Raw genomic sequence first — 23,759 nt, forward strand, 5'->3', positions numbered from 1 at the left:
TAGTCCAGCAGGTGGGAAAAGCAGTAGAGCAAAAGCCTTGGGTCCATGACTATGTGAGAGCCTCTGGCCGTAAAGCCCGACCTGGCCAACAACGACGTGTCTTCTCCCAACTTACATAGGCGGTATTTCCAGAGGGGAGCCCACTTGTAGCAATTATATGTTCAAGCTCTGTATATTGGCCTTAGGAATCATTTAAAATAACTTGTATGCATAAAAGTCTTTAGACAAAAAAAAAGCACACGGAGGGCATGCACACCCCATCAAGTCCAGGAATCAAACCTGGTACTTTATTGGTCCAACAGTGCCTACAACACTGCTTACAATAAATAACTTCATGTATTTAAGTTCTATTTGCTTTAAAAAATTAGGTTTGTATAAAAAAAAAAAAAAAAAGACAAATTTCCTTGTAGAAAAATGAAAAAATAATCTCATTTATTGAGGTAATTTTTTCCAGAAATAAAAACTGAGGTAACAATTTGCATAGCATAACTTTCATAAAATTTACACACACTCATGAACACAAACACACCATGGAGTAGTAACCGAAACGACAAACCGTCTGACAGTGAAAGGAAAACGTAAAGTGTGCTGTGATTCTTCCCCAATGATCAATAAAAACAAACCAGATTCATACAGTAAAATCCATAAACAGCTGCTGGTGATGGAGGGGGTTATATAAAAATTTAACAGTTGATGGTCAGTTTTTGTAAAACCTTTACAGTTCATATAAAAATACATTCATAGCTCCAAAATGCTGGTTTGTGTAGAACCGCAGTGCTGCAGATTCCACTTTTGCTGAATTTATAAGAACTATAAAAATACTGGACTCTGATAAAAGGACACTTTTCTAATATCGTTTGGTTGGGGGATGTTTGGGACTCTTAAGTTGTTACATTCTGGAGCAGAAAGGTGGCAGCATGATAAAATAAAAAATCCAAATTAGCTTTCCTCCTAGGCTTTGGCAGAGATTCTGCTTCAGAGGCAGGACGACTTTAGCACAAACTCTGTCCTGTATTTTTCCATATTTTAAAAACAACCATCATTGTTGAAATGAAAAGTCAAAACTGTAGAAACTAGTGCATTTCTGGTAGAAGGAACCAAATGTTATCCCGATTTCTTCTTAAGTGACGGACATGTTAACCTACATCCAGTTCAAAGATCTAAAGTGACTGAGAAACATTTGAGCTGATAAAAAGATTTACAATCAAAGAGCCGGCAGGCGAATCCCACCCACCCTGCCCACTGCTACAGAGACAAACCTTGGCTGATACTCTCTTTATAAAATACAAATGTACATAAATCACAACATTTTCTTTACCTACATATATAAACATCATATACAACAAGTTCACAAAGCAGAACCGGATTTTTACAAAAGGACTCCTGCCGCTCACTGTACTTTTTTTTTTTTCAAAATTAGAAAAATAAGAAAAGTTCCATGATCTCAGGTTATGATGAAATACTGAAGAGCATCAGACGGGGTTTTGCTGACATCGTGGTCAGGACATAGTGGAGGTGAAGATTCTTCACGGGTCCTGGTTCTAGAGTGGCCGGTCTTTGTCCTGAGTTACTCGCTGTGTGTAGAAGAGGATGTAGGCCTGAGCCCGACAGACCTCGTCCACCGAACACACATTCAGCTTAGAGTCATTACAGTGAACCCAGAAGCCTGAAGGAGAAATAAGAGCAATCAGTGTGTGAAACTATTCACACCCATTTGACGTATTTTATATTCAAGCGATGTGAATACTAAATGGTTTCCTTCGAAATCGGTTCAAAATAGTGCAATCAATTTTTACTTTTTTCATATTAAATAAAATCGTTCAGTTTGTTGATTCTAGAAGGAATAAATTTCCTTAAAAAAAAAAATCTATTTAAATAAAATATTTGAATCGACTTGCTACAATTAAACCTCACAAGGCAGGAAAGCTATTTTTATTTGAAACACTTCCCCCTCAGGGTTCCTACAGCATAAGGCAAGTTAAATTCAAGACTTTTTAATGCCACTTGAAAAACAAAAAATTTAAGACCAAATTCACAAGAAACAAGAAAAACCCGCTTGCGACAACTTCACCCAAAGGTTTATTTTAACATAAACCACTGCACTGTTTCGAATTTAGAAAAGCTATCGGGACGGAACTCATATTGGCGAGCCGTTATTTATTTATTTTTTTTATAAAAATTGTCAATTTTAACGTTTTATTTAGATAACAAAAATAAATCGTAATAAAAATAATCCTATTTATAATGTTTTAAAATTAAGACCTACGAAAGACTGATTTAAGACATTTTAATACCAATTAAGGTCTTAGTTTTATTTTGAAGAATTCAATGCCTTTTAAGACTTTTTAAAGGAATAGTACACCCAAAACATGATTAGCCTTCATTTTCTACTCACCCCCATGCTGAACAAAACTCTGGAGTACTTTTTTGATATCTCAAATGCATCTGGAGATCTGGGAGGCTTCTTGCTGTCTGCTGACATTCAAATAATGGAGGTCCATGGCGCCCGAGACAGAAAGGTCCATAAAAGTCCACAAAAACATGTCAATATTCCTCCATACTGCTCGTCCAATGTAATCCAAGTGTCCTGAGTGGGTAGCATCCAGAATTTACTCGAAACGAAGTCATTTAGAACGTTTTAGAGCCTAAACAGTAGTGTATAGGATTTCCTAATAGCGCCCCCATGCGCGCTCACGATTCTACGGAAGCCGGCAGACCAAACCAGCGCATTCAGCTCGGCAAAGAACTCATGCTCTTCCTCAACACTGAAGTCCTCAGACATTTTTCTTTCGTTGTTTCTTTCTTTGCACAGGTAAACAGCACATTTCTTCTTCTACGCTTGCATTATCGGCAGACCAGACGCTGAATGCGCACTTTCATCTGGTTTGGTCTGCCGGCTTCCGTAGAATCGTGAGCGCGCATGGGGGCGCTATTAGGAAATCCTATACACTACTGTTTAGGCTCTAAAAACGTTCTAAATGACTTCGTTTCGAGTAAATTCTGGATGCTACCCACTCAGGACACTTGGATTACATTGGACGAGCAGTATGGAGGAATATTGACATGTTTTTGTGGACTTTTATGGACCTTTCTGTCTCGGGCGCCATGGACCTCCATTATTTGAATGTCAGCAGACAGCAAGAAGCCTCCCAGATCTCCAGATGCATTTGAGATATCAAAAAAAGTACTCCAGAGTGTTGTTCAGCATGGGGGTGAGTAGAAAATGAAGGCTAATCATGTTTTGGGTGTACTATTCCTTTAAGGACCCGCTGGAACCCGGCCCCTGATTTAACAGCATTACCATGCAAATGTTGACTGGTTGGTGCAGTCTTGTCCCAACAGGTAAAACTTACTCTCTAGGAGTGCGTGTATTCTGTCTCAAATTGTAAAAATATTGGAAGTGATAGAATTATCTCTGGCACATATAATGACCACATCTACACTTAGGCTGCACTGCAGTAGCCTGATAAACCAGATTAAATGTGTAATTTAGTCTGGTCACAATTAATGAGACATTGGAAGATTGTTGATGAAACCAACCCGTTGTTTTTCAAACCATGTCTGTGCCTATTGGCCAACGCTCTGACCAATGAGCACAGCTGACTGTGATGTAGGAAGTGCGACAGGAAGCTGGTGGAGGAGTGTAAACAAACAGCGAATACGTCTAGCTTGGGCAACAACACGTGCCAGAACTTTCCTGTACGCAGATGATACCGCTTTGTATTATGCCGCACCTTCATGCAGTGAATAAATCAGGTTTTGAGCAGAACACTGAATGTTGTACATGATTGGGTGATGTGAAACAAACTGGCCCTCAACATCTCTAAGCCTGAGTGCATGAGGTTCAAGGCACAAGTGATCTGCAAGCCCAAAGATGGATTTACATTTTTGTGACTTGCCGAACTTGTGCCAAACTCCTTGGTGTGATGGTACTTATTTTTGTCTTGGTCTCACCACATTAATTATATTGTTTTGAAAATGGGAAGAGCAATTAATACTGCAAGAAAATGCTGCGTTTTTGTGACCCTCCCCCTTTTATGTCAAATAGTTCAGTCTTATTTCATCTTGACTACTGCGCTCCAGTTTGGACATCAGCTGCCAGGGGTGAACTTAAAAAGCTCCAGGTTGCTGAGAACAAGGCAGCAAGGTTGGTACTGAGGTGCTAAGTTAGATCTAATGTCAACCAGAAGCATGGCCACCTCTTCTGGCTCATGGTGGAGAATAAGTTGCTTTCTAATACACTTACGCTCTTTAAGTCAGACATGAGTAGTAAGGCTCCAGCTTTTATACATTCCCAAATTGTTTTTATTAGATCTGTTCATGATCACAACACTAAAGGCTCCAGTAATGGGCATCTTGTTTTACCAGCTCCAAAAAACAATGCTCTAAAGAGATCGTTTATATATAGATCATTGCGTCTTTGAAATAATCTACCTCAATACATCTGCTGCACTCAAAGTAAATTATCTTTTAAAAAGATTCTGAGACCCTATCTGATGCCCTGAGGTGTTTTTTGTTTAACTTTCTCTTTTGTGCATTCGCTGATCATTTCTAAACTGTTGTGTGTTTAGGAATTACATTTTTGGAAATGTAATAGTTGTGACTGAGCTTTGTATTGTATGTTTTTAATATTGACCTCAGTAAGACTATAGCTGTTTGCAATGGCAACAGCTGATGGGGATCCTTGATAAAATGACAAATTTGGAGATGTGCTGCTTTTTAAAAAAGAATTATCAACCATGCTGGAATTTTATCGTCTGCTGGACTTCAGATCAGGATTTTAGCGTGAAATATTTATCAGAGATCCCCTCCTCAGGCTTTTTTTTTTGGTACAGTTTTTGAAATCTTTCAAAGAACATATTAACCTTATGTGTCAGTGAATTATTTAAGTCTGTCATACATCCACAGAAATGTCCTGATCAGATCAACCTCCTCAGCTGACTTGGCCTTATGAATCATGATCCATTTCTTATGTAATTATTAAGCGTTGAAAGGCAGAAGCAAATAGATATCTGATAATTCTCACTTCTTAAAGGCAATATCACCTGAAAACCAGAAATCACCAGACAAGGTCCACGTCTGTTCAAACAGGATCAAAAGATGAATCACCTAATTTATTCTAATCAAAACTACATAACATTACTAATAATTCAAGTATAGAAATAGATACTGAAAAAAAAAAAAAAAAAATATTATATATATATATATATATATATAACGATTTCAGCCTGATTTAATCATTTAAGTAAATACATAGAAGGCAAAGTTAAGGAATTAATTACAGCTGTATTATATATCATCCAATTGATAATTTAAATATTGTATTCACTCAGTAAACCTTGACCTTTTGTTACATAAAAAAAAATAGTAATAATTTCGATCCAGAGGCACCTCTTCAAGTGGTTTTCCTTCATGCATTATTTCTCCAGCACACCTGAATCAAACAAAGATCCTGCTGGCTTCATTCAGCCTTGCAGAGGCTTGCTAACGAGCCCCTCATTTGAATCAGGTGTTGCATCTAGAGGAGATTGCAGGATATTACAAATGGATCATTTTCTTCACTGCACAACCTTTAGGGATTATTTGAGGAGATCATTCAGATTAGGTGTGTTTGAGGAGCAAAAGCCATACATGCAGGTTTAGGGTTGTGCTCTGCTGGAGTTTTTTTTTTTTTTTTCAGAATAATTTAAAACTTTTTCCTCACCTCCCTCTGTGTTGTAGCAGTAGGCGGTGTAGTGGCCTGACCCGAAGCCCTTCCCGTGATGCATCACTACTGCGGAGAGCTCATACAGGAAGTGCTTTGGGCGCGGTGACCCCGGGGAGCTGGGGCTGCTGGGATTGGAGCAGGGCACACTTTTAGGCGACGATTCTCTGCAGCAGTAGGGCTCCATGTTCAGGAGCTGGTCGAAGCTGACGTGGACGCCGATCTTCTCCCGATGGTTTCGCCCGGACCACCTGTGGATCATCCAAAGACCAGAGAGAACGCAGTAAGTCTAAGAAGTTTAGCCTAAAAGAGCTGGTTCAGTAACGCTGTGCAGATCACCTGGCTAATGAGCACATGGTCTCACCTGAAGCGTTTTAGGTGAAGTCTGAGGACCTGAGGCAGTTTGTAGACCATCAACTGTTTCTGCGCTTCAGTCAGGATGACAGTTTTGGAGCATGTTCGTCGTCTGGCTGCAGCTGCAAAAAGGTAGAATAAACATTTGTATAACTCTAGTTTTTGTTCCAAAGCATTAGCGTAAAGATTCATGAGTTTCATAAAATGCAAAATCTAGTGTGAACCAAACCAAAGCGGAGTATTTCCCTCACCGTTGCACTGGTCACAGGCATAGATGTTTCCCTCCAACGCTTCCGTTTCCGTAAACTTGGCCAACATCTCCGTCAGATGGCACGAAGCCTGAGCGGCCGACTCTCTGCTGTTACTGTGATAGCGCTCTGGGAACTCCAGAGATAAATCCCAGAAAGGCTCCACAGTGTTGGAGCGATGGCTGCAGGCCAGGCACGTCACCTGCAGGTAGGAGTCAGGATGAGTGGAGGACTTAAGCAGCTTTGGACAAAATGCTTCTCCTCTAATCAGGCAGTTGCTTCTTTGTCATGCAGTCTGAGTCAGCATTACGGTGAATAGTTAGCGAGTAGATGGCGGCTAAAAATGACGGCAAACAGCCTTCTAATCAGCAGGAGCAGATGTCCATCTGCTCCGACTACAAGTAAGCATTAGTCATCTTCCTTTACATACTCATCTTCATAGCCCTGCAAAGGTATTTAGACTTTACTCTCATGTCCTCTAACGTATTTAATCTTTATTAAACCACAAACATTCAGTTTTTTCCAGGATGGAAGTGGATGATAAAGTTTTAAACTTGCTAACTTTTTCTTGATAGAAACAAAACGAAACATGGAATCTAAATTTACCAAAAGGAAAACCCTGAACTCTCAGATCACCTTTAGCTTATTAAAAATGAAGGGTTTCGCCTAACAGCTCCGAATGATTTTAATCAGATTGGAGAAAAAGAAAAGAAAAAAAGGGGTTTTCTGAGTAGTATGGGACCTTCCTGGGTCGGACAGCTTCTCTTTTCAGAAAACTGCCTTAAGCCTCACTTTGATCCAAGTCATGTTGCTTCCAGACAAAGGGGACAAAAAGTGTGGAAACCAAGCTCAATAATTCTGTTTGCAGCAGATTACACAATAAAAGCAGGAATATTTTTAATGAAAACAACTATATTAGTTTCAATGGCTTTTTGAGTTCTAAACAAGCACCATAAAATAATTTTAACAGGAAGATCATTTGTTGGGTAAAATATTATTTCCACTTTTAACCCTTTAAATGGCAAGTTACTGTTTTTGTCCACTTGCAGACCCCTTACAAATGTAACCCCCCCGCCTCTCAGTGAGATCTAGAAGCACAAGATCGGTTAGATGAGGCCTTGAATGATATATCACCAACTGTAAATTAAGCTGGGAAAAAGTTAACTAGTTAAGAAAACAAGATAAGGGAGTGAAGTGAAAAAATTTACTGAAAAGTAAAAAAGTAAAGTTAAAAAAGTTAAAATTGTAAGTACTTGTATCACCATTACTGTCTCTAAGGCTATGATGTAACAAAACAAATGTGTTTCTTTCACTTTTTTGAGTGTTTTTAATGAATTTCTTATAGAAGCACTTTTGTTATTTTCTTAATATATTAGGGCAAGTGGCTGTTTCTTGTTATTGCGTTTATATAAAGTTTTGCCATCAAAATATACATTATTTTAATGTTACAAATGTAGTAAGGTCTTGTCCTGACCTCCAATAACACTCCTGGCTATTTCCCTATAATCGATTAAAGTGACTTAATTTTTTAACTCTTGGTTATGCTTGCCAAGAAGTTCAAAGTGTTTTTTTTGTTTTTGATGGTGAGGTGTGGGAGACCCCTACCTGACTGAGAAGCTGCCCGTGGAAGATGGTGTTGACCACACTCAGAACCTGCTTGATGAGGCGTTTCTGTGGGACTCCGGCCGTGGTCGTGGTCCTGCCGGTGCTCTCCAGCTCCTGCTGCACCTTATCGAGTAACTCGCACAGGAACTCCTGAGCGTCCTGCTGAGCGTAGCCCCTGAACGCAGGGATCAGCTGCCACACCGAGTGGAGCATGGCAAAAGGCGAGACCAGCGCCCACTTGCCGGACCACATGACCTGGAACAAAGTGTGCAGCTCGTGGCAAAGGGAGATGTGCTTTGAGCTGGGCTCTTTGGGTTGGATTAGCTCCATGCTGCGGCCCCGCGATGCCCCTCCGCTCAGCCCTGTGCTGGAGCCCGAGGTTGACTGCAGTCCCTTTCTTTGAGACAGGGGAAACTGTGATGTGGTCTTCACAGTCAGTTGGCCATGGACGGCAGAAGCTAGTAGCTCCAGAGCCTGGGTCAGGTCCAGACGCAGAAAACACTCCCTGAAAACATGCAGATGGCTTAGCACCTGCAGGATGGAGTTCATATAGCAGGTGTTTCCTAAATTTCTCAGACCCGTCACTCCAGGAGTGACTGTGGGACGCCGTTTGAACGGTGAGCCGTCCTGTTTGGTACTTTGCTTGCGGCGGATTGGGGTTTGGGCAGTGCGAGTTGTGCTGGATGGGGTTCTGGGTTTAGGTTTGACGTTAGAGGAACGTCTCTGGGATCTGGGAGCAGGCTGGGGCTTCTTTGCCTGCCTGGCTTTCTTAGGAGCGACAGAGGCTGAACTCTGAGTCCGTGGCCTGCGGGCTTGAGACGAGGCCGCTTGAGCTTTAGTCTTTTTGCGATCCTTTTTAACAGCTGGTGCGACTGCTGTATCCACAACTCTCTGGCTTTTCCGACGCAAACGCCTGCTCTTTCTCAGAGGAGCGTTCTCCAGCTCTTCCTGTAGCTGCCTCTTTAAAGCACGCCGTCTCTCCCTGGCCTCCCGTCTCTGCTCCTCCTCCTGCTGTCTCTTTCTCTCCTCTTCCTCTCTTCTCTTCCCACACTCAGTCAGCCCAAACCAAAAGCGGAAGGTGCGTCCGATAAGAGCCCTGCGGCGATGCCAGAGGGCAGTAAACATTCGGTCCTCATCTCTCAGCTGCAGCTCGCTGGCACCGCAGGGTATGAGAGCATCTGCTGCAGCGCTAGTGGAGCGGAGGGTGCGCCCACTGCGAGTGGTGACCTCATAGCGCTGGCTCTGAATGGCGCTCAGAGTGCTGCGTAGTAGCTTGAGGTCTCCAGTAGCGTTATCGTTCAGCACATAGTCGTCGCACAGGTAGCAAAAAACATAGAGCTCATTGACCTCCATTGCCAGTGGGTGGCGCTGCTGCTGGAAGTGCTGAAGAGCATGTTCCTCGATGTAACGACCACACGCAACATGCGCGCAGCCCAGGCAGGCCCAAACGGACTCTGTGGTGTTGCAGTCCACACAATGCCATTTCTGAGGGTTGAGGATGGAGTGGTCTGGGGCCAGGCGCAGCCGCCCCACATGCTTACACCTGTCCATCACACAGGCCTGCCGGCCGAGCGGGCAGCCTGCGTCAGTCTAGAACTGACTGTTGGTTTGTGTGCGAGGCAGAGAGTGCGCGTGTCGGTGTCAAACTGGCTTCATAGTACCACGGTAACCACAGTGAGGAGAGAAACGGGAACGTCCCAGGACATGGTATAGGTTCTGGAAGAAAAATGAGACATTTAAGATTGCGGGGAAAAAGATGCAGCAACATCAATCAATTACAAACCTATATTTACTGTTTTTAGTCTTCTGCATGTGATTTTTATTTCTTTATTTCAGAACCATTTCTAATTTAAGGACTGTTTTACGAGAACAAGACTAGATGGTACATTTACTGGGTAAATTAACCTTTTATAAGCTGTTCCCTCTCAGAATCTTAAAGATATAGGTGAAATTAGAAAACGGAGCTAAACTTTCAAGGTTTTTTCTTTTAATGAAGAGGAAGAAAGGGAAGAAAAGAACAAATCGGACTAATTTGTTTTAAATAGTTGATCTCTAAGCCGGCATGAAAATATAATCCTCCCATTCAAAACGATAATTTCTAAGGCTGCTGAACTATACATGCAATGTTTTTAAGAGTTCTTTTAAGCTTATTTTTAAAACCTTATGATCAGCAGTGAGCAGTTGTGACAGATAAAGCTGCTTGACTTAATAAATGAAGGTCAACTAATTTGTTTTCCCTTCCTCTGGTAAATTTGGGATCAGTTGGGGTCTTTTCATTTCTTAAAACAGTGTATAACTCTTTTTTACATTTTATTTTAACACATACCCCACTTGTTTTCTATTTAGTAATGGAAAAAAATGTTTTATTTGGTATCAATAATTGACTCATACCTATAATAAGCTTAACTTGGATGTAAAACATGAACCATTTCTATAAATTGTAACAGAAGTACAAACTCGCTGATCCTATTGAGATCTATGACAATATAATAGTATAAATTCACATCTAATAATTTATAAGCAGTTTCAAGATAATCTGGACCACAAATCTTCAAAAGGTTTCTTTATGCAACCAGTTTTTCCAATGAAAACACTGCAGAAAGAGCTGAAACCAAATCTTTAAAGTATCTGAGATTTTCTGAGGACCTCATAACATTATCCCCCCTTCATTGGGTAAACCAAATCCTCCAAGCATCTACTATGAGAGTACATGCAGAATAGTTTACTTTCTTAATCTGGATATTTTGTTTCCTGTGCATCGAAACGCCACAAGTCTACTGATTTATCTTGTGGATTAACTCGCATTATTCTAGTTCTGTTTATCTTTTCAGCAGCAATCTTAAATTCTGGTAAAACTTTTGCAAAGGTAACAAAATAAGGTTTATAAATGAATTATAAGGTTTAAACACTAACTTTTTTAAAATCAAGTCAATACTTGCACATGTTTACCTTTTTATAGCTGTGGAGTGGGCGTGTTTATTCCTTTTAAGAACAATAAATATAAAAGATAACTCCTATGTAATGGGGTTGACTTTTTTTTTTTTTTTTTTTATTAAATAAGTATACATTAATCCACATATACCAACGAAACAAACGTCACGATTGCCGTATATTGAAATCAGAGCTGTGGGATACAGGATCCAGAGTCGTGATTGTTCAGAGAGCCAGCGAGGATTTATCTGCGAGTTAGCGCGCTTTGCCTTGGTTGTCCTTGTGGTTGCCTGGTCCGATCGTGGAAATTAAATGTAGAATAAATACATATACAACACGCCCCAGCCAAAAACAACCGATATACGGTTAAATAAAAAAATAACTCATCGAAGGGTGTTTTTGTTTTAATTTGATAACGACTCAAAAAGTCTTATATCAGATTGCTAACACGTACCAGCTACCCAAGGCTAACCCGAGCTTTACGAATTAAAATATAAATAAACAGCGCCTTATTATTAATGGGAAACGGCAAACTTAAGATAAATGATCTCAAATCATAGTTTATAAACCATTTCCAAAGCATGCTATTCCAGTTTTCTGGTGTGTGTGTGATTAAGAGATTAGTGAGCTGCTAATATTGGGCTAGCATGCTACCTAGCAAGAGTCAGCCGGGCTAATATCCCGATAAGTTTACGCTTTTTTCCAGGCTACATTTCACCGTTTTCGTCGTGATTTCATCATAAATTCTCTGGCTACGTTTACAATTAATTATCACAAACGGCAGAAGAAATTAGTTTTAATTTTTCTTTTAAAGGACAGGGCTTACCGACACTCTCCTTCACGGTTGCTACTCTCCTGTTTTAAAAATGTTCGCCATCTTGTCAATCTCCATCGCGTGGTTAGTTCCAGCGCGTGCACGAGACGTGACGTTTTTGTTGTTGTTCTCATGCTGCCAGTTGATTCGTGAATATTTAAAGCGAGGTTTTTGTTTTTCATTCGCTTTTTCTTTTTCTTGTCAGGTCGCTTTAAAATTGCTCTGAACCCTCTGTTTTGCGTATCTTAATTACTACTTTAAAAGTAATTACTGCTTTAAAATAATTTAAAATAAATGATCTGCTGGTTTTAGAAAATGCCACAAAATGTGAATGCTGTCATGAACTATTGGATGTGTGTTACTCACTAAATGGGCTGATAGAAATCACGACACCAGACTGGAACACATGTGGGAAAATTACAGTCGCTAGAGGGCGCTGTTGCGCCATTTATAATAAGAGTGCATTTAATGCAAAAATATCCTTTAGTGGTTCTCATCCATACATAAAGGATGCATTGGGAACTTAGTTTTATTTTAAAATAGATACAAATAAATTTGACCAAAGAAGTTATTTTTACACTGACCGCCTTTTTGTCTTCTTGAAAGTATTCTAACTTATAAAGATTATTATGGTAATCTTTATGTTTGGGGCATTAAGCTCAATCATTACTAAATGTTTGCAGCATGAGGAGATGGCAAGTGGAGTAAAACCATTATATTTTGTTTCCAAGCAGTTTAAAAGAGTACTGAAATTAACTTATAATGTGATGATGGCTGTAACTGGGGATATTGTTCAGCTTTTATGATAATATCATTTAACTTAGCATTCTGCTTCTGTCTTCTTGAACCCCAGTCGGCCTCGGCAGATGGCCGCTCACACTGAGCCTGGTTCTGCTGGAGGTTTCTTCTTGTTAAAAGGGAGTGTTTCCTCTCCACTGTCGCTACAAGCATGTTTGGTATGACGGATTGCATTCGAGTCAATGAGTCGATGCAATCAACTGGTTTTCCTTCGATAGAAAACTTTGAATACATTTGATTGGATGATCTGGTGAACTGTAAAGTGCCTTGAGATGACGTGTTGTGAATTGGCACTTTATAAATAAACTGAATTAAAGCTGTGTTTAGGAGTATAAAGAATGTTGAACAAGCTATAGCTATAGATTTTGAGTAGGTATTTGAGCCAAAATATTTAAAAAACCGAACCAACATGAACTAAAAACTTAATAGTCCTCTGACTTTATCTATTTTTGGGATGTTCTTATCATTGTTAAAACATTTTTAGTAATTTGACATAAAAAAAAAAAAATGCTATTTTAGTTCTTTTTAATAATTAGTCGGCCTGTCCTCCTCAGGTTATGCAGCAATATGTCTTTCAGCTACTCCTTTGTCACTTCTCAGGATGAAGTGTGTGTTTATATCCTGTTGGCTTGTGTTTTTGTTTGTGCACATTCAGACTCTCTATGTGCTGGTGTAGGATGCAGGTGCAGAGCATAATGCTGGTTAATGGGGGCTGCATGGTGGTAGTCACCATGTAGATCCTATCTGTGCAAAGAAAGCATCATTACACTGTCTAAAGATTTTGGTCTCGTCAACAATACCAGGAAATGGTGTAGTAACCGTAAAACAAACATCACAGACGGGTTAAAAACTCTTTAGACATTCTGTAGTTTATAGTCTGCTAAGGTTTCATCCAGGATACTGCTTGAAGGATTTTGCTTTTCATCTCTACACATGCTCCCTGATTGCATGTGAGGAATCCCTCTCATGTTCTGATTAGTGGGGAGCTGATCCATTCAAACCTCGTTAAATCCTCCTGTGAGAAGGGGGGAGAGTGTGTCGGCGGAGCACAGATTAAGGAGCACTTTGTGACTTGGAGAAGGAGGTATGCGTTGATGTGCCATGCAACGCCTGTGAATCATATAATGTTTTTCTCCCTTAATGTCTCCAGGCAATAGCTGCGTTCATGTCTGCACATGCAAACCCTCATTCCCTTGCATGTTCTTTTCATGCAAACCTCTTTTAAACATTTTACTCTCTATTATCTTACTATTAAGCTGTTTAGCAAAACACTAAGGCCTCTATTTAAATCACCAGATAAACAGATTTCTACTCCTACACGTCTTCTTCAGCGTTACATGATATTTACTCTTGTTCAGCATCGCAGCGTTTTCTCAGGAAGCCTTGTTTTCATTTCGCAGGCTGAGAAAACCTGGTGTACACAACATCTTCAGCACCAAACAGCGGAAACGATAAAGTGAGCAACCAGATGGTGGACATAGCTGAACCTCTTCAGGAACAAGCAAACATATATTTTTCCCATGAGCTGGTGGAGATTTTCAGAAAAACTATCTGAGCTACAGTGTAATCTGACAAATTTGGTTATATATTAAAAAACGAGGACCCCTTAGGATGACTTAATGTTTGGGCCTATGGAAAGAAGGCATCATTTTCACCCATACAACCTATGATTTAAAAAAAAATAAATTGAGTATTTCTTCGAAGATTTTCTGTATATGTTTGATGTAAAAAGGCTTTTTTGTGATAATTACAGGTGCTGGTCATAAAATTAGAATATCATGAAAAAGTAGATTGATTTCAGTAATTCCATTTAAAAAGTGAAACTTGTATATTATATTCATACATTACATACAAACTCATATATTTCAGATGTTTATTTTGTTTAATTTTGATGATTACAAATGACAACAAATGAAAATCTCAAATTCATCATATCAGAAAATTAGAATATTGTGAAAAGGTTCAAAATTGATGGCCCCTGGTGCCACACTCTAATCAGCTAATTAACTCAAACCACCTGCAAAAGCCTTTAAATGGTCTTTCAGTCTAGTTCTATAGGCTACACAATCATGGGGAAGACTGCTGACTTGACAGTTGTCCAAAAGACGACCATCGACACCTTGCACAAGGACACAAAAGGTCATCGCTAAAGAGGCTGGCTGTTCACAGAGCTCAGTGTCCAAGCACATTAATAGAGAGGCGAAGGGAAGGAAAAGATGTGGTCGAAAAAAGTGTACAAGCAAGAGAGATAACCGCACCCTGGAGAGGATTGTGAAACAAAACCCATTCAAAAATGTGGGGGAGATTCACAAAGAGTGGACTGCAGCTGGAGTGAGTGCTTCAAGAACCACCACACACAGACGTATGAAAGACATGGGTTTCTGCTGTCGCATTCCTTGTGTCAAGCCACTCTTGAACCACAGATAGCGTCAGAAGCGTCTTGCCTGGGCTAAAGAGAAACAGGACTGGACTGCTGGTGAGTGGTCCAAAGTCATGTTCTCTGATGAAAGTAAATTTTGCATTTCCTTTGGAAATCAAGGTCCCAGAGTCTGGAGGAAAAGAAGAGAGGCACTTCATCCACGTTGCTTGAAGTCCAGTGTAAAGTTTCCACAGTCAGTGATGGTTTGGGGTGCCATGTCATCTGCTGGTGTTGGTCCATTGTGTTTTCTGAGGTCCAGGGTCAACTCAGCCACATACCAGGAAGTTTTAGAGCACTTCATGCTTCCTGCAGCTGACCAACTTTTTGGAGATGCAGATTTAATTTTCCAACAGGACTTGGCACCTGCACACAGTGCCAAAGCTACCAGTACCTGGTTGAAGGACCATGGTATCCCTGTTCTTAATTGGCCAGCAAACTCTCCTGACCTTAACCCCATAGAAAATCTATGGGGTATTGTGAAGAAGAAGATGCAATACACCAGACCCAACAATTCAGAAGAGCTAAAAGCCACTATTAGAGCAACCTGGGCTATCATAACACCTGAGCAGTGCCACAGACTGATCGACTCCATGCCACGCCGCATTGCTGCAGTAATACAGGCCAAAGGAGGCCCAACTAAATACTGAGTGCTGTACATGCTCATACTTTTCATGTTCATACTTTTCAGTTGGCCAACATTTCTATAAATCCTTTGTTTTTATTGGTCTTCAGTAATATTCTAATTTTCTGATATGATGAATTTGAGATTTTCATTTGTTGTCATTTGTAATCATCAAAATTAAACAAAATAAACATCTGAAATATGAGTTTGTATGTAATGTATGAATATAATATACAAGTTTCACTTTTTAAATGGAATTACTGAAATCAATCTACTTTTTCATGATATTCTAATTTTATGACCAGCACCTGTAATACATCCCTGAATTTATCTTATTAGATTATTAAAATTAAACATAGCAATGTCATATCAGATGCAGATTAGACCATAACTCAGCATTTGGAAGCTTATACTTCAGATATTTGGGCTGATGTGTTCCTGACAGTGAGGGTGAACAAGATGTGAGGAACAAAAAATGTCATCTTCAGAAAAAACAGCAGATCGGATTTTACTAAACGGTCTACAAGTGGATGACATTCACAGCAACTAACATGTCCAACCTGATCCTTCAATTAAGCACATCCTGTAGGTTGACAACTAAATACATATGAGAACAAGTCAATATAGCAAATATCACAAGATATTAGAGTGGACATCTGGACAATTAGAAAAAAATATTATGACCAGTTTAACTGTCACTAGTTGTGTGCAAGGAGGAAAACTTTACACTTGAAGTTTTCCATAGATAATAAAAGCAGCACAGGACTTCTGAGAATAATCTGATTGTTTGGACACCAGAAATGAGATCTGTTGATAAAGTACCTGTCAGGTAATTAGAAAACTGAATTGTTACTAACTTCCGCTTTTTAAATGCACTCCCGAGCTCAAGAAGGTTTGAGACATTTGAGTGGGTGCTACTACTAGATAAGTACTACGTAAATCAGTCCATCTGCCATTTAAAGGTTAATCCTGTAAATGGCTAACCAGAATTATAGTCTATCAGAGGGGTGGGGAGGGTGGGATTCAAAAGCAGAACTGGACCCTGCAATAAGACGATTACCCAAAACATACAAGTGCATCAAGGACGGATTGAGTATTAATAAATAATGACACACCTGCTAAACTCTGACATGACTCAGGACTTTCACAGCATCTCCATGGGGACAAGATCCAGGCTTTGTCTTGACCGAGGACTTCCAGTACTTTCAGTCTCAACCACACCTTTAAAGGATTTCCTGGTATGCTTTGAATTATTACATTGGAGAGACCACTTTTCTTTTTTTTTTTCACACAAACATTGCATAGCTGGAGATGGAAAGATTCAGTCCAGTTTTTTTTATATTGCGCCAATTCACGACATATGTCATCTCAAGGAACTTTACAGACAATTCAACCGAATCATATTGGCTCAAATATTTCTAAGGAAAATCAGCTGATTACATTAGTCAATGATTTTTCTTTTTCGATTGATTATTAGTGTTTTATTTTGTAAATGGAGAAACTGAAAGCAATATTGGCCTTCACAATCGGCTTCCAAATAATCTGCAGCAAATTTGTTAGATCGAAGGTGTCAAACTCGATGCCCGCAGGCAGATTCTGGCCCCTCATGGCAATTATCTGGCCTTTAACTGCCTAAAGTTATTTTGTCATAAAATAGAGCGGAGATGGAATGATACACCGATACTTTGAGCTGATTTTAGCAATTTTTTTGTTCTTGTATCATGTTCATCGATTCATTAGGGAATTCAGCAGCCATGCCTCAAGATCATGTGAAATGCATGCATTCACATTCCCCCCATTTGCTATTAAGTTAGATTTTTTTTTTTCTTTCCTTTTTTTGTTTAAAATGAGACTTGTGTAACATTTATCATTTTGTAGTTTTTTATCAATGTAAATAGAAAATCAAATGTTGGCTTCACGAATCGACCCAAAAATATCAACTGGTATCATGATCAGCATTAAAAACATGACAACCCTTCATTTGATATCTAAAATAGAGGTATATGCTCTTTAAATGATGCAAAGTGGCTAACATCACTATAATACCAGAGCAGTGCTCTCACAGTAAAGGGAATGACAAAAAACAAACAGATTTGTTTATGTGGTTCAGGCATGCCCAAAGTCGGTCCTCGAGGGCCGCTGTCCTGCAAGTTTTAGAGGTTTCCATGCTTTAGCACAGCTGATTCTGATGATTGCTGTTCAGAATAAGACTTCTAACTAGTTATCAATGAAAATCAGCTGTACTGGAGCAGGAAAACCTCTCCAGTACAGAAATGGAAACCGCTTTTCTGTCCAGAAGAATTGCTGATTGAACATATCCGAGCTCTTCTTCACCCCCTTTCTAGATTTACGCCTTGTTCTGATCTTCTTTCTGAATGGCTTTGACAGTTTTGGATCTCACCAAGGTGTTTACTCTGCAAAGGTGGATAGAGTACAGGTGCTGGTCATAAAATTAGAATATCATGAAAAAGTAGATTGATTTCAGTAATTCCATTTAAAAAGTGAAACTTGTATATTATATTCATACATTACATACAAACTCATATATTTCAGATGTTTATTTTGTTTAATTTTGATGATTACAAATGACAACAAATGAAAATCTCAAATTCATCATATCAGAAAATTAGAATATTACTGAAGACCAATAAAAACAAAGGATTTATAGAAATGTTGGCCAACTGAAAAGTATGAACATGAAAAGTATGAGCATGTACAGCACTCAGTATTTAGTTGGGCCTCCTTTGACCTGTATTACTGCAGCAATGCGGCGTGGCATGGAGTCGATCAGTCTGTGGCACTGCTCAGGTGTTATGATAGCCCAGGTTGCTCTAATAGTGGCTTTTAGCTCTTCTGAATTGTTGGGTCTGGTGTATTGCATCTTCTTCTTCACAATACCCCATAGATTTTCTATGGGGTTAAGGTCAGGAGAGTTTGCTGGCCAATTAAGAACAGGGATACCATGGTCCTTCAACCAGGTACTGGTAGCTTTGGCACTGTGTGCAGGTGCCAAGTCCTGTTGGAAAATGAAATCTGCATCTCCAAAAAGTTGGTCAGCTGCAGGAAGCATGAAGTGCTCTAAAACTTCCTGGTATGTGGCTGCGTTGACCCTGGACCTCAGAAAACACAATGGACCAACACCAGCAGATGACATGGCACCCCAAACCATCACTGACTGTGGAAACTTTACACTGGACTTCAAGCAACGTGGATGAAGTGCCTCTCTTCTTTTCCTCCAGACTCTGGGACCTTGATTTCCAAAGGAAATGCAAAATTTACTTTCATCAGAGAACATGACTTTGGACCACTCACCAGCAGTCCAGTCCTGTTTCTCTTTAGCCCAGGCAAGACGCTTCTGACGCTGTCTGTGGTTCAAGAGTGGCTTGACACAAGGAATGCGACAGCAGAAACCCATGTCTTTCATACGTCTGTGTGTGGTGGTTCTTGAAGCACTCACTACAGCTGCAGTCCACTCTTTGTGAATCTCCCCCACATTTTTGAATGGGTTTTGTTTCACAATCCTCTCCAGGGTGCGGTTATCTCTCTTGCTTGTACACTTTTTTCGACCACATCTTTTCCTTCCCTTCGCCTCTCTATTAATGTGCTTGGACACTGAGCTCTGTGAACAGCCAGCCTCTTTAGCGATGACCTTTTGTGTCTTGCCCTCCTTGTGCAAGGTGTCGATGGTCGTCTTTTGGACAACTGTCAAGTCAGCAGTCTTCCCCATGATTGTGTAGCCTATAGAACTAGACTGAAAGACCATTTAAAGGCTTTTGCAGGTGGTTTGAGTTAATTAGCTGATTAGAGTGTGGCACCAGGGGCCATCAATTTTGAACCTTTTCACAATATTCTAATTTTCTGATATGATGAATTTGAGATTTTCATTTGTTGTCATTTGTAATCATCAAAATTAAACAAAATAAACATCTGAAATATATGAGTTTGTATGTAATGTATGAATATAATATACAAGTTTCACTTTTTAAATGGAATTACTGAAATCAATCTACTTTTTCATGATATTCTAATTTTATGACCAGCACCTGTACCCACAATATGTACTCAGGTAAGAGTTGCACTAGTTTAACTTTATTTTAATTCACAGAAAAGTAAAAAATAGCACAGTGGTTAGCGCGCTTGACCCATTACAGAGGCCTTAGTCTTCCACGTGGTCAACCCGAGTTCGAATCTGGCCTGTGGTTCTTTGCTGCATGTCTTCTTCCCTCTCTTGTACCCCACTAGTTATGCCAAAACCTTAAAAAAAAACAGTAATCTAAGAAATTAATCAAAGTAAAATCATATTTGATACTAATCTTTAGAAATGCAGACAATTGTGCAATTTCTGCTATTTTAAATACTTGATTGCATTAAGAATACAAATAAATGTCATATTTATAAAAGAAAAAAGATTTGTAAAAAGGGATGCTTTTTACAAATCAATTTTTTTCCCATAAAACTTAGAAAACCGATCCTTGCAGTCGGAGCAGTATAAAGGTTAATGCAAGGTAAAAAAAATTCCACTGACAATGTCTACTGTTAACCATAGGTTGACCATCATTTGGGAAACTTCAACTTACAGACGACAGAGTAGGCAGAAATTGTACTCGGGTAGGAGAAGTGATACTTTACAAGAATATTACTAAAGTAAAACTAAGAAGTACCATACAGTAACAGTACTACTGCTAAAGGTACTTTTTTTTTCAAACGTGTACTCAAGTAAATATAACTGAATGTCTGAAACTAGTAAATACTTTCACTTCAATAGTCAGCGCACCAAACTAAATGTCTGGGTTAAATGGCTCCTTATAAAAGTTTTAACTAGGTTCTTGTCTTTTTTCACGTTTCATGTTTTTTGTCTGTGATTTTTAGTCATTTTAATAGGATAAGATGTACTTTTCTTTTTTTATTTTACCTAAATTTCCCAGCATTGTTAAAACGGATAATTCAAATAGATGGGTGCAGCAATAGATATAAAAAAAAGCAAAACAAAACACGGCTTGCTTCAGGGTGCCCTCTTTTTGTTTTTTTACACTGCATGGAGAAACTTGAATCTCTAAGCTTGTAAAAACAGTTCCGACTTCTTTAACGATGATATGCAGTGAAAGACAGAGAATGCAACCAAGTCCCTGACACCTGGAGCTCATAAGGACATAAATAAAAGTACGCCCTCATGTGTGAAGCGTGCAACATGTTTTCATGTTTCTCTGGGCTGGTGATTTCAGAAAAAGGAAGCCATTCCGGTGGTTTCACGGTGGTGTTAGTGCAGCTGGATACGCCGCTGGTTTTGTGGGTGAAAACACAGGTGCAGGTGAAGGCAGAGGAAGTGCTTTGGAGCCTGTAAACAAACACGCCTACTGTAAAATTTTCCTCCCCTCTCGCTCTGCTTGGTGATGAAGGCGTTGGAGCAATAACAGCTTCTTCTGTATTATTAAGCCCTCGAAGAGAAAGCGCTGCTAAGGTCTATTGTATCTCTACTGCTTATTTTTCTCCTGACAAATGAATTTCCTATTTTGAGACCTTAACATATTCAAAAACTCACAAAAAAATTCCCCCCCTACGGAATTGTACGTATTTTTATGGAATCAAAAACGGGCGTGGCCAAACTGCTCTCCAGCGCCCCCTAAAGTGATCAGGAAAAATAGTTATTGGAGCTATCCAAAGGAATTTGGAAATTTTGGTTCAAAGGTGGATTTTGGCCATTTTTCATTCATGTCAAACTTTAATAACTAGCCAGCTGTTTCAAACTTGGTCTGTATGCAAGAAAAGCTTCTTTTCCACTGAAAATACTGGGTTAACGCATGTTTTTCAAACGTGAGTTGACCTGCTAACAATTGGCATTTGGCTGCCTTCCCATTAGCAAAAAGAAAATCTGTATCTAACCACTTGCTGACAAGGTGGCAGTCTGCATCCCCCCGCGGTTGAGTGTCTGGTGAAACCATCCTCAATGCTGGGTTAGCGCTGATGATGTCACCACTGCCACAGAAATCAGGAAAGTAAAAATTAGGGAGAAACATGCGGGAAGCCAGGGTATAGTAAGCGTGCTTTATTGTTTTGCTCCATTATTTGTCCCAAATCCCTCTTACCAGAGCTGCGATATGGCTACGTTCCCACTGCAGGCCTTGATGCTCAATTCCGACTATTTTTTGTGTGAAATCTGATTTTTTTTGCGTTGCCGTTCATGTTTCCAAATGTATGCGACTTGTATGTGATCTGCTGTGTGAACTGCAGCCATACAACGCAAGTGTCCCGCTGTAGAGGACGCAATGACGTCACAGGCCAGCATGCTCTGTGTTTATGGAAGTAAGCATAGACGTTAATCCCAGAGCGCATCAAGCGATCTTTTCCAACTATAAAACCCATCTTATCAAGATGGTTAAACATAAATACTGCTCTCAGCATCACCGTCCACCATGGCTGTTGTTTTTCTTGCCGCTTCTTCATAGCAATACCCAGTGACCTTTGTCGGGTATTAATGGTGTTAAGGTCAGATGAATGCAACCTGGCCGTTCAGACACAGTTCGCAATTAAAAAGCTCAGATTCGTATCAGATTCAGGACCACATAGCCAAGTGGCCTGGGTCGCATTGAAAAAAATGGATCTTTGTTGTTCAGACTGCCATGAAAAGATCAGATAAAGGTTGCATATGGGCCAAAAAAAATCGGATTTGGGTCACTTCAGGCTGCAGTGTGAACGTAGACTGTTTGTCAAATGTTTTTTTGGCTTTTCAGATAAGACGTCACTTGCACGGTGGGTTGACATCCGTACCTTGCGCTCAATCTTATCAGATAAATAAGAGGATCAACCTGGCTCTGGTGTTTCCACAGCATCCCGATCAGAGGCGATTTTACCTGGGTAGACCTGCTTCAGTGAGCGGTTCCTACGGCCATAAAAACCCATTTTTCTCAGGTTTAAATGGGTTCTTTCGGCTAGTGGGGAAAGGAGTATAAGACATGGGAGATCTAAAGTTATAAAAACTGTGAGATTTGGCTTTTTTTAGCAGTTGAAGGAGTGTGGCCGGGCCTCGAAGTCTGCGTACTCGCATTGACACTGACAAGGTGAAGTCAAATTGGACCAAACTTTGCAGTGTTGATTCCCTGTAACTTCCTGACAATACTGTGGGGTCAAATTTTACATCATAAAAGCCCTGCCCCCTGAGAACAGGAAGTCCCTTTCCCTCACTTGGACTCCGTGCTACTTGACCTCATTATCTTAAAACTGTGTCTGCAGATGGAAAACATGTCCTTCTAACTTAGTTTGAGGCACTGTTTGTTTTCATAGTTTGGTCCTACTAGTTTTAGGACCAAACTAGAAAGCGACGATAAAATGATCAATCCCTCTAGAGAACTGCTTGCTTTACGAGGTGGTAGAATTGCCAATTGGTATCTGTCACCATATGCAGAACAGGGAGAGTGATCAAAACATCACTCTATATCAGAAATTCGTGATCTGATTTGCTTCAAGCTGAAGGTGAGCAATCACTGGGTCACAACTAAGAACCTCGTTAGACTGACCTAAATGTGCCCCTTTGACTGTTGGAACAGGTATATCTCCCCGATTCATTATATTTGCTCCAAAGTTTGTGGTTCTACCCATAGACTGCTGGTGACAAGCTTGCATGTTCATTTTGAGCATCACTTTAGTCAAAATTTGTGGAGCTTCTTGGCTGGCTGGGAAGATGCACGGAGGTAGCGGGATACGCTGCGAGGGCTGTCCAACGCCACTTGTGGCTTTAATTATTGTTTATTATTGCTGGCTTGAAATGTTTGTTCTCCTGCTGATCTGCAGCTTCCCTCAGAATAAAGCGATGACACCAAGGTCTTTTTTTTTTTATGTAGCCTATGCAAAGATAAAAAAGAAATCAGTGGTGTTTTGATCACTCTCCCTGTTCTGGCTTGCTCTTTTGAAGAGGAAGAAAAAAAAAACATTCCACGAGTGTTTTTAATGTGAAGCCAGCGAGCTGTGATGGTTTCTGAAGCATCTTTTTAGTTAACTCAATTCACTCACTTGGTTTCAGTCCGGTTTCCGATGCATAAATCTTCTCATTTCCTCAGTAAGTGAATCACTGACGGGATAATACCGACCACATGACTCACTTATGCAGCACACATTTCCCTCTGACTAGAGCTCTGAGAGGAAATCCATTCTTAACATATTTTCTTGATCCATTGCTGCACAGAAGCAAGTGGTAGGAGCTCCTCAGACTCTTTACAGCAAGAAATGGTGAATGTGTAGGTAGGAGTTTTATTAATGAGTGAACATTTGGG

The 23,759-nt window shown here is 40.0% G+C and overlaps 1 protein-coding gene across 1 annotated transcript; it reads right to left on the reverse strand.

Moving 5' to 3' along the window:
• Positions 1–399: 399 nt before the first annotated feature.
• usp44 (ubiquitin specific peptidase 44) lies at positions 400–11,843 on the reverse strand. The gene is made up of 6 exons (XM_038300197.1): positions 11,669–11,843; positions 7,912–9,627; positions 6,310–6,508; positions 6,069–6,180; positions 5,705–5,955; positions 400–1,666 (listed from the first exon to the last, which is right to left on the reverse strand). The coding sequence occupies exons 2-6, from the start codon at positions 9,460–9,462 to the stop codon at positions 1,542–1,544; spliced, it is 2,238 nt and encodes a 745-aa protein (XP_038156125.1). The 5' UTR covers positions 9,463–9,627; positions 11,669–11,843; the 3' UTR covers positions 400–1,541.
• Between the last annotated feature and the right edge of the window lie 11,916 nt (positions 11,844–23,759).

The sequence above is a fragment of the Cyprinodon tularosa genome, unplaced genomic scaffold (assembly GCF_016077235.1).
Source record: "Cyprinodon tularosa strain WSP-4 unplaced genomic scaffold, ASM1607723v1 ctg442, whole genome shotgun sequence".
NCBI classification, from domain to species: domain Eukaryota; kingdom Metazoa; phylum Chordata; class Actinopteri; order Cyprinodontiformes; family Cyprinodontidae; genus Cyprinodon; species Cyprinodon tularosa.